At 45.5% G+C, this 10,677-nt stretch overlaps 1 protein-coding gene across 4 annotated transcripts in view; it reads right to left on the bottom strand.

Annotated features, from left to right (window-relative positions):
• Positions 1-2,015: 2,015 nt before the first annotated feature.
• The window catches only part of HIPK2 (homeodomain interacting protein kinase 2), a 131,863-nt gene continuing 123,201 nt past the window's right edge, over positions 2,016-10,677 (bottom strand). For all 4 annotated transcript variants that reach the window (XM_033514228.1, XM_033514230.1, XM_033514229.1 and 1 more), the window contains exons 13-15: positions 10,339-10,586; positions 9,169-9,329; positions 2,016-7,399 (exon numbers count right to left, since the gene is read on the bottom strand). In XM_033514228.1, coding sequence (XP_033370119.1) covers positions 6,932-7,399; positions 9,169-9,329; positions 10,339-10,586 — 877 coding nt within the window. In that variant the 3' untranslated portion in view covers positions 2,016-6,931. The remainder of the gene's footprint in view (positions 7,400-9,168; positions 9,330-10,338; positions 10,587-10,677) is intronic.

The following is a 10,677-nucleotide window of genomic DNA, read 5'->3' as shown; positions in this document are numbered from 1 at the left end:
AAGGAAGGAAGGAAGGAAGGAAGGAAGGAAAGGAGGGAGGGAGGAAGGGAGGAAGATAGATCCCTGGCTGTCAGAAGTACACATAAATATTTACAAGGTATGTGTGAATCTGCACACAGTTCCCCTCACAGCGAAAGAGTTAAGAACAGAGATGTCACAATATTTATCAGTGCAGTAAAAAATATCATTTTTGGAAAAAAATATACCTTTAGTATTGCCTTTCTTAGATTAACTATGATAAGCAAAAGATTAAAAACAAAAACTTTATCTTCAAACACACATGAATAGTCTGTTATAGCAGCACTGCTAAAACTGGAAGGACAAAGCTAACCCGTAAATGAGAAACAGGAGTTTCAAACCACAAATGCCGAATGCAAAACCTCCTAGTATGCTTCCTAAGACTTCTGAAGAACCAAGCCAATCTATCGTTCAGATTTCACTCTCAACACACACAAATGCTCTAAAACCACGTCTTCCCACTGAAAGCATTTGACACGTGCAGAACTCAGCTCAGTTTGCCTCCAGACCGGTTCTCACACCTCCACCTGCATCAGCAGCTCCTCACAGGTAACCACTGCCTCTGGGGTCCCTCACAGCGATCACATTTGTCACAGGGGACAAGGAGCCCTTGAGCGCAGAGTCTTTGTGAGCAGAGCTCCTCTGCACACTGCCAGGCCTTCCTTCCAGGGGCCACCCCTGCTGTGGGTCTTGCTGTGTGCCTGGGGCGCCTGGTGGGTATGGTGGCATCACAGCAATATGCACGCAGCTAGTGGTGAGGATGGAAGAGGGATGGAGACCAGCCTGGAAAGCCCAGCTCCTCTTATCCAGTGCAGTACTCCTGCAAGGAGTCTATGCACAGCCACTAACAACAGGACTGGCACCATTTCTTTGAGCACCTCACTTAGCATCTTCAACCCAGGGTGAAATTGTCACCGTCATCAGAGGCAGCTTTATTGGAGTACGGCAGTGGAGGAACCTCAGCAGCAGAGAACATCTCCTCCCTATGTCTGGAGGGAGAAAAATGATTTGTAGGCACAGAAGTGGGCCTTGAGAAGTAAGCTGGGGATTCCAGGTACCTTGGACACAGGTCCTTCTCATAGGAGCACCAGGAGGGTGACATAGATAAGTGCCCAGGACCTCAGATCAACTGCTTTGATGCTCACACATTAAATGGGACCAATGTCAGGGACATTGCTATGTTAACAGGAAGAGGGAACACATTCCCTTCCCACACCTTTCCTGTCTGTATTGCCTACCCACAGCAGACCTTGCATACAGGTATCCAGGATTTGGCCCACAAGTAGCACTGAAGATCTCTAATGATTACAAAGCCATGGAAGAACACAAGTCTAAGTCCAACACCCTTGCCCAGCTGTGTCTGGCCTGACCATGGCATCACTGTTTGGGGTATCAGGAAAAGGTTTTTCCCCCTGAGGGTGGTTGGGCACTGGAACAGGCTTCCCAGGGAAGCTGTCACAACAACAAGCCTGACAGAGTTCAAGAAGCATTCAGACAATGCTCTCAGGCACATGGTGTCACTCTTGGGGTGTCCTGTGCAGGGCCAGGAGTTGGACTTGATCTTGATAGGTCCCTTCTAACTCAGCATATTCTATGATTTTATGAACCCACAGAACAAAACCAGTGTCCTAAATCCAGAGGAGACACTACAGAAGCATGCAGAGCATCCAGAAGCTTATCCCCACTATACAGCTCACCATTTGCACACCGCAATGTCACCACTAAAACAGTTAAATCAATATGAACAATAACAAGAGAAGAAAAACATTTTTGACATCCCCTACAGTTTAGGATAGCAGCAATATTTAGTGTGAATTTCTCTGCTCATCAAGCTAGCTACTTGAAAAGATGTCAGGAACTCGAGAGAGAGAGAGAAAAAAAAATAAAAAAATAAGTGAATGGAAAGATTGAGTTCCATGGTGTATCCTCACTGTCTGGTGCTCATAACTCGTGGCTTCATTTAATTTTTGGAGTAGATGGGAGTCTCTTTCTCTCTTAAAAAAAAAAAAAAAGTATCTTTGGTTAAAGAAAAAAACAGGTTTATTGCCCTTCAAATTTGCCAATGGAATTGCTTTCAAACCAAATTACAATACACAATCTCTTGAATGTATAAAAAAAAAAAAAGGAAAAATGTCACAGTCAAAAGAGTCCCTTTCTTGGAATGTTTTACATATTACACCAAAACTACTAGAGAGAGAGATTTAGAGACCTGCCGAAGCCCAGTTTGTTGGGTACAAGCAGATAAAACCTGCCAGAGAAGATGCAACTGAATTTGCACTCTCAAATGACTGGATTTGACCACTCTACAGTGAGATGCACTTCTATTTGGGTTTTCCAGTCCGCTCCTGTTAGTGGTTCTCTACCCTCCTCACTGCATTCTGACCTCATAGGAGGCAACAGAACATCCTCCTGAGGAGAGACAATGTCTGTGCTCCCTTCTACTTCCTGCACAAGCAGAATGCAAGAGCACATGATGGGGAAAAGAACTAGTTTTTCACCCTGCCAGCCATAAGCCACTCATAAAACTTCCAGTATCTAAACATTCTCCTACCCCCTCAAGTTTCCACACCATTTACTCCATGCACACAAGGAACACCAACTGAACCAAACCATGCCAATCCCATTTCCTCTCCAAAGGACTCTGCAAGCAAAACCAGCTGGCTATTATTATGTGTGTGGTACTGACAGCATGCAAAGCTTTTACTTCCTCTGCTGAAATGACTGTGTTTCCCCTGTGACCAATGACACCTTCATCCATACAATTCCCTTATACAGGTGTGAGGGAAAAGGTGTTGCTCAGCTCCCTTATACCCACCAGAAAACACAGCTCTCACACAGTGTTGCACCATCAAAGCAATCCAATGGCTGTGCTGTGCATCTCTTGTAATCAGCATCCCATCACCATGACTGTCTGGCAGACCAGCAACTCCAGGATGGACAATCTGAAAGCTGGCTCCTCTGTCATGCAGCGTAACCCTTCTCTCTGCCAGCCTGTGTTGTTGTAACAGTTCCACTGCCAAATACCTTCCAGAATCAGATCTTATCCCATGTGGGAGAGCAGGCCAGATGGATACACAGGGAAAATGCAATTAATACAAGTAAAACATTACTTTGATTGAGATTGCAACTTTCCACGCTGGCTAATCTTAGGCCAGAGGAGCACATACATAAATATTTAACTTGAAGTTCTTTTGCAAAGCGCTCAAATGCATGATTAACTTTTAGTCTCTGCTGAAGTCTCTATAATTTTTCAAAGGAATTTAAATTCAGTCACTGCTTCCCCCTATTCTAAAAAAGCAGGGGATGCAAATCAAACCATAAATACCTAAACTGTAGCAACCAGAATAGCATAACAAAATTCCACAAGAAATAAATGTAGAAGAAGGGAAAATCTACATCAGGAACAAAGAAAAAAATCAAACCAAGCATCCTGGCCTGTGGACACCTAATTAGTCTTCAGTGAGAGTGGAAGAGCAGATGAGGAACACTGCCCAGTCTGCAGTTATGCTTTACCCAGCTAATGCCATCAGTGTGTGCCAGCAGTGTGCCTTATCCAGTGATGGGGCTGAGAGCCACCCTTGCGGCTCTGCTGCTGCTCCCTCGATAGCCCAGTTTCTGGAGAGCCATCCCTCTGTGTCCTCCTTTAGGAAAACCAAACCCTTAATATGTAGTGTGGCCTTATGTTTTTTGCAAGGGCGCAATGATCATGGCTTGGAGCATGAATAAGTCTTAATCTTATCTAAACATCCTTTCAAACTAAGGGATGTTGAGCTGGACCCCGGGGCATGAAGGTCCTTACCTATCTTTGATCCAGCTCTCTTGACAGATAATTATGTTAGCTGCTGTCAGGTGTTGGCCTCTGAATGAATATTTCTGGACTTATTCTGAAATGCAGATGTGACCCAGAGGATAACTCCTGTTCCTCAAGGCTGTAACCACTCTCACTGAGCGGTCCCACTCCCTCAGATTAGTGGCAGAGTTTTCATCATCGGAATAATCTCATTTCTCCTTCCTCCTGCAGTTCTCACAATCACAGTAACCCTTCCAATGCCACCGATGAAGAGAAATAAAATTAACAACAATAACAACAATAAGAGAAAAAAACCCCACAAAGTTTAAGGAATGCGTGTGCAATTAAAACCCAGAGTAAAATATAATAATAATAAAATAATAATCATAATCATAACAACCATACAATAAAATAACATTATCTTTCCTTTTCACGACAAAAGCAGCATGGCGCTCTTGCTCCCAAACTGGTGAGAGAGGAGAGGAATGCAAGAGAGATAGCAGGGCTTTCTTTTCCTGCCTCAGATGAAAGGGGACTTGTCTTTCCAAAAGAGCGGGGGTAAGGTGCATAGGCTGCTGGGAGATTGCATCCTCATCTACAGTATATTGAGCTGGAATGAAGGACAGGCAGGAGAAGAAAACTGTGCAAGAGTAGCCCAGGAACCAGAGCTGGCAACCAGGAACGTTATTTGGTGGTTTGCCAGAAGACAATAGCCTTGCTGAACAGCCTATGCAAAGCAGGATCTTCATCTTCTAGCCGAGCCAAGCACTTACCACAAAACAATATATTTGTGCTTGTCTTTCTAACAGCTTTTCCAACCTGAGAGAGCCTTCTTCCTCACTGCCACTCAGGGAACCCATCCCTCACCACCCTGCCAACAAACCTGCTATTTTCCAGCATCTTGCAAAACACCTGATTACTTCATGCTCTAGTTACAAGGAAATGTAGAGTGGAACTGAGCAGTCCCATAGACTTCAGCTTTCATGGAAACGTTCTATCAAATTCCTTTCTCTCCTTCCTCCTCAGGACATCCACAGGCATGATGGTACTGATGCACCAGTGCAAGTGCAATTACCAGGGAAACTCCCCGCTGAACAAAACCAGTGACAGGAAAGGCTCTCTGTAGAAACTGTTGGAAAACAAAATGACCATGTAGCATTCCTTGGTGTGGAGGACCAACCTGCTCTCCAGTTCCAGGGTCACTCTGCCACTGCAGGCAGTTTTTCAGGGTGTAGGTGAAAAGAGAGGAGGGGAGGCACACAGTGTCACAGCTATGTTAGAGTGGGTAAGGCTCTATGTATTACAATACTCTTTTCACTTAAGAAACCTGAGATTGACTCTCTCAACTGGATTTTCTCATGTTTGCTTTGGGACTCCAGTCCTTTCATGACCCTTTCTCATCAACAGATACAGTGAGAGATGTTGGCAAAAACTAGTGTTCCCCCTATCAAGGACTAAATTTTTGTTCCCGTTTCAAACACGTGACCAGGACAACCTGATGATGAGGGTGGACACTCCACTCCCACTCCATCAAGAACATCGGCAAACAGCAGAATGAGAATTAAGTTTCCAGGGAGGAAACCTGCTATTTCAACAGGACAAAAACAGACCAGTCCACAAATGAGTCCCCAGACCCTCTGGGTCCTCACAGCTGGCCTGGTTGCTTCCAGCCCATCCAGTGCTTGACAAAACCCCCAGTTATATGCACTTCTGACCCCAACGAGCCTCCCCAACACCTCGCCAAGTGAGCTACGATTGACGACGTGGGAAAAAAACCCAACACCACCAGCAGGAGAAAATCGGCAGTAACAACCGAAAAAAACCAAAACAAAAAAAACCCAAAACAAAACAAAAAAAAAGGAAGAAGAAGAAAAAGAAAGAAAAAGAGCTGAGAGTAAATTCCGACTAGCCTCAGTCAGTTTCTAGGAGTACCAGTGGAAGTAAACCCTTAAACCGCGTCTGTAGTTTGGTAAGGCACTACGAGGGAATGATGTAAAACTAAGACTGTGACAGTTGTAATGGCTGTGCCGAGGAACACACCACAGAGAGAAGGCAGCATCTGCACTCACACACACACACACACACACACCTGGACAATCACATTGTTACATGCCTATGTTATATCACTTTTCTTTGTGCAATCACATTGAGGAATAGTCTATTGGTATCGTTGAAGTTCAACATAAAAGAGTAAAAAGGGGTATGACCTGTATAGTGCTACATTCTACCGGGGCTGGGGGCAGGGGGTTAGGGGCAGCTAAAATGTCTCCTCCTATACTAAAATGGCTAGGGATTGAAAAGGAACACTTCCAAAAAAACCCAAATCAAACCAAAACAAAAAACCCTAAAAAAAAAAAAAAAAAAGCAACTGAAATCCAACATACATTATTAGAGATCTTGTTTAGGAATAGCATTTCTCAGGGATTTATCCAGTGTGTTCAAGTAGAGGGAGAAACACTCCCATTGTTTCCGCTCTCAACCAGTGCTGCATGGCCTATTTTGCCCAGGTGTGTTTAAGTGTTAGCAGTGTTATGTCCAAATTTAGAGCACTGGGACAATGTTTTGTCCTCCACCCTCAGCCTCCCTTACTCATTTTCTTTTTCCATTACAAATCTCCCCGAATCTATATATACTTTAGGATACAAAAACTGCTGTTTAAACCCTTTGAAATGCTGGATAAATCCCTAATCCATATACCTACAGGATTAAAAACCTAACGGATTTAATTTTAGGTGTTCTGGACAACAAATTTCTAAATGTAGCTCACTATTGGATGAAAATAACCTTTAAAAGTCTGTTGGTGAAGTTCTTCAAAAGACAGGACCCGCTGGAGGGTCCTTCTCCTTCTCTCTTTCTCTCTAGTTTGGTGCAGAATGGTTGGTTTTTTTTGTGGTTTATTTTTTTTCTGTTCTTTTTTCCATTTTCTTTTTTTTTTTTTTAAATAAAAATTGTAGAATTGGTTTTCCCCCTTCTTTCCTCTTTTTCTTTTCTTCCTAAAGTCTCCTTTGTTCAAGTTTCACACGAGCCTCCCATTGCATTGTTAGTTTGTCATGTTCTTCAATACAAAAGCGGCTGCCTCATTCCCCCCGGGATGGGTGCGTCTCTCGCTCTTTATTCCAGTGTTTAGATGTAAGGGTACTGGTTGACCTTGGTGGGGCTCAGTGGGTATCCAGTGTAGACTGTGGAGGCTGGAGAAGCACTGATATAGGTCTGATGGGCAAACTGAGCCTGGTACTGACTCGGGTGGATGGTGGGCGAGGGCAGGACGCGCGGGCCCATGCTGACGGGGACCTGGTGGACGATGCTGGCGGGGTAGGTGGTGTGCTGCACCGCGTGCCGGGCGGAGCCTTGCGAGGCCACCAGGTGCGCGACGGTGCCCGTGGAGCCCAGGGCGGCGGGGGCGGTGTATGTGTACAGGTGGGGCTGGGTGGGCAGGTGAGCAGCGGCAGCCGCGGCCAGGTGGGGATGAACTGTACCGTGGCTGGGGCTATTGTGCGGGAAAGAGTACGGGGCCTGAGCTATCGTTGGAGTGATGTAGGCTTGCTGTCTCCGGTGACTCCCTGTGCGGTCGGTCGAGATGTGCTGCTGGCCCTGGATAAAGACAGCAACAGTGATAGGCAGTTACAAGACAAGAGATGGCTCTTTATCTCCTCAGTAGTGTCTCGGAGCCTCCCTGCAATACCAGGACAACCTCAGAAAAGTCTCCTGAGCTCCTCCTGACACCCTCAGCATTGCCAGTCTTCCCTTGGAAAGGAGTGACAGCAGTGGGTCCCTCACAAGCCTACGAAGACCCTGTTGTTTCATCCATTGACCAAAAGGACCCCAAGAAGGTCAGCAAGGCCCCAGGTTTGAGCTACAACCTGCTGACACAGCTACTGAAAGACACAGCCTTGGATACCCAGCTCCCAGGAACATCTTCCTCCAGTCCAGTTGCTCAGGCAATAAGTGGTTTCTGTTAGTGAACTCTCTGATGACAAATTGTGGTGCACAGATAGCTCAGGGCAGTGAAATTGCCTAACTATGCCTGGAACAGGCAATTTATTTTTGCTCAGTTTGGGTATTTGCAGTTAATGATTTCCTTGGTTAGTAAAAATAACCAGGTTATTTTTTAAAGAGAAAATCCTCAGCTTGATTAGATCCTGCAGGTGCCTGGTGCCCTCATTGTCATCAGCTAAAATTACTTGAGCACAGGAAACTTCTAGCACTGGGATGGACCAATGTACTTTTTTCCCCCTGGGATTTTCTAAGTTGTTTTCTTGCACTGCACAAAAATGTAAGGAGTTTCCCCAGTCATTTGTAGTCATAGTATTTTATTACTTATAAAGCAGGAATTAGAAGACAAGAAGGAAAATGCTCCATGCTATTTCCTTCTATTCTTCCAAATATTTTCATCCTTTTGTAAGTACTCTCTGTGTCTAACTCTCTGTTATTGTGGAAATAAGGTAGTCACACTCCCCTGCAACTCTTCCAAAGAGCATCTTGCCCACTTCCTCAATTTTCACACACTTTTATTTCAAATTTGTTCATATTTTAAAATCTCCTCTGCATATTAAAGGAGAACAGACATTCGTCTCCACCAGACTATTTTTCCTTTTAAAAAACAGTTCTGCTTACATTCAGCTCTGGGTGCGTACCAGCACTGTCCTCTGAGCTCTCCACACTTTCTCCTCTTGAAACACTGGTAACTGAGCTGTAACTTCCCTACTTTTCTCAACTCAGGGAAGACAGAGGCCCTAGGTGCAGGATGTGAAAAGGGCATTATTTCCTGCAGCTCTGGGGGAGCTCCCTGCAAGTTCTGATCACAGATTGGGAAACGTCTCAAGACCTTCATGCTGCCAAGAAATGGGATTTGTCCAGATCTCAGCCCAGCTTTATCACAGGGTGAATCAAGCTCATTACATGAGCTCTATTTACATAGAGGTTCTGCTTTGCCTTGTCCCACCTGATAGAGACTTCTCTCCCAGTCTCACAGCCAGGCTCATGCACTCTCTTCACTTGGAAGACATTCTTCCCATGGTTGCTTACAGCTAAGGAGAATTCAGTCCTTCCTACATGCTCCTGCTCCACTGCAGTGGCTGAGCCACTGCATTTCCCCTCTCACCTTATTCCCACTCACACTACTAGACCATCAGACTTCAGAACACACAGGAAGAGTACCCCTAGCACACTCAGGGGTGTGATCTGCACTATCCCCTGCTGCCTGAACTGGAAGATCAAGGTCTGCAATCCAGTAGAAACAAGTTGATCAAACACAACACAGGATCCAACTATCCCTAGACTGGAACAGGACAGCCCATTGTGGAGGAGTGGTAGGTAACAGCTGGATGATGCACCACCAAAACCAGTCTTGGTTGACTTACCTGACTTAGATTAAGAGGCTGCTGCTGCTGGAAATGTGCTCCTGGTCGCTGCTGCCTATAGGCAACGGCTCCAGACGAGCTCCCTGAAGAGTGACCGCTGGTGGAGGTCACGGTGCTGGAGGACTTGGACTTGTAGGAGGATGAGTGGTGACTGGTGGTGACTGTGCCAGGAAAGGAAACACATTTGTAGCTTACATGACATTGTTTAATTGCTCACCCTACCTTTTCCTCACCGAGTCTCCTCCAGAGTGGCTTTTGGGAGGAGACATACAACAGAAGCAGGTTAAGAAAACTGTTTCTCTCAATTAACAGAATACCTCAGCAGGGCTTGATATACATGACCAGCCTGTTATCCTAGAGGCAGACCAGCAGACCTGATTAACTTGACCCAAAGCAGGTCTGGAGTAGGCTTTATAGATCCTTCAGAACCATGAGACAATGTTCTGCCCGCAGAACTGTAAAACGCAGGTACAAATCCCAAGGAGAGGAAGGAAAGTATGGTGTGCACAGCCTAAAAAAGCCCTGGCTTGCCTAATGTCAGGTGAGTGGGAAGGGAGGGAGAAGGAGCTGATGGGGAGCTCACCTTTTGAGCCTTTGTGTTCACCAGCAGTGCATCCAAAGCAAGGACTGCCAAGTAGCTCAAAGGCAACTGCTTTGGGCCAGACTTCCACCATAAAACCCTTTTCAACACATCACACTATCTAGCATTGCAGAGGTTCTGGATGAGCAAACCTCAGCAGTCCACAATGAAGATCCTGGGGAAATGTTCCTCCCAGAAACGTCAACAAGTTTGGATGAAAACTCACACATGTTTTCAATAGCTTACCCATTTTAAAGAAAGCCTATGGAAAGGCAAGGCAGCAAAGGTTCACACTTGCATTTGGGTGCCTCTCATGTCAAATGTTGAGCTAAAGGCATCATCCTGTTCTTGGGTTTGTACAGAACTAACTGGGACCGACACTTGCCCCACAACTCCTGCGTGATCCAGGGCACATAAATAATGCGATATGGCTACCAAGAACAGATGTGTCACTTGAGAGAAGTGCAGGAGCACAGTTTCTTTGGAAAACAAACCAACCAAACAAACAAAATGAAACTGAACAATGAGATTCTTCCAAGATAAATCATTTATTTCTTACTAATTTTCTTGACGGAAGAGGTGCAATTTACCTGGTGCCAGGCTATCGCACTCTACCAACACCTCACTGGCCTGGGTTTTCAGTGGTGGCACGATGATCGTTCGGGGGTTCCCACTGCAGTGAGTCTCTGGAACCCCTTTGGTGTCGTAGCTGTTCCCATTATTCTGCCCTGTGCGATGTTGCACGGCGTAAGGGCTGTTGTTGCTGGAGGAATCGGAGTAGGGGGAGTCATGCACGGTGACACAGCTGATGACATTCTTCCTTTGCTTGGACAAGGTGCTGCAATACAAACAGACAAGTGGAAAGAGTGAACAGACAATGATCGACTTGACACCATTAGAAGGCTCTGCCCGTGGCAAATGAGCTCCGT

Source organism: Parus major, chromosome 1A (genome assembly GCF_001522545.3).
Source record: "Parus major isolate Abel chromosome 1A, Parus_major1.1, whole genome shotgun sequence".
Taxonomy (NCBI): Eukaryota; Metazoa; Chordata; class Aves; order Passeriformes; family Paridae; genus Parus; species Parus major.
The sequence above is the reverse complement of the archived record's forward strand: the minus strand, read 5'-3'. Positions and strand labels throughout refer to the sequence as shown.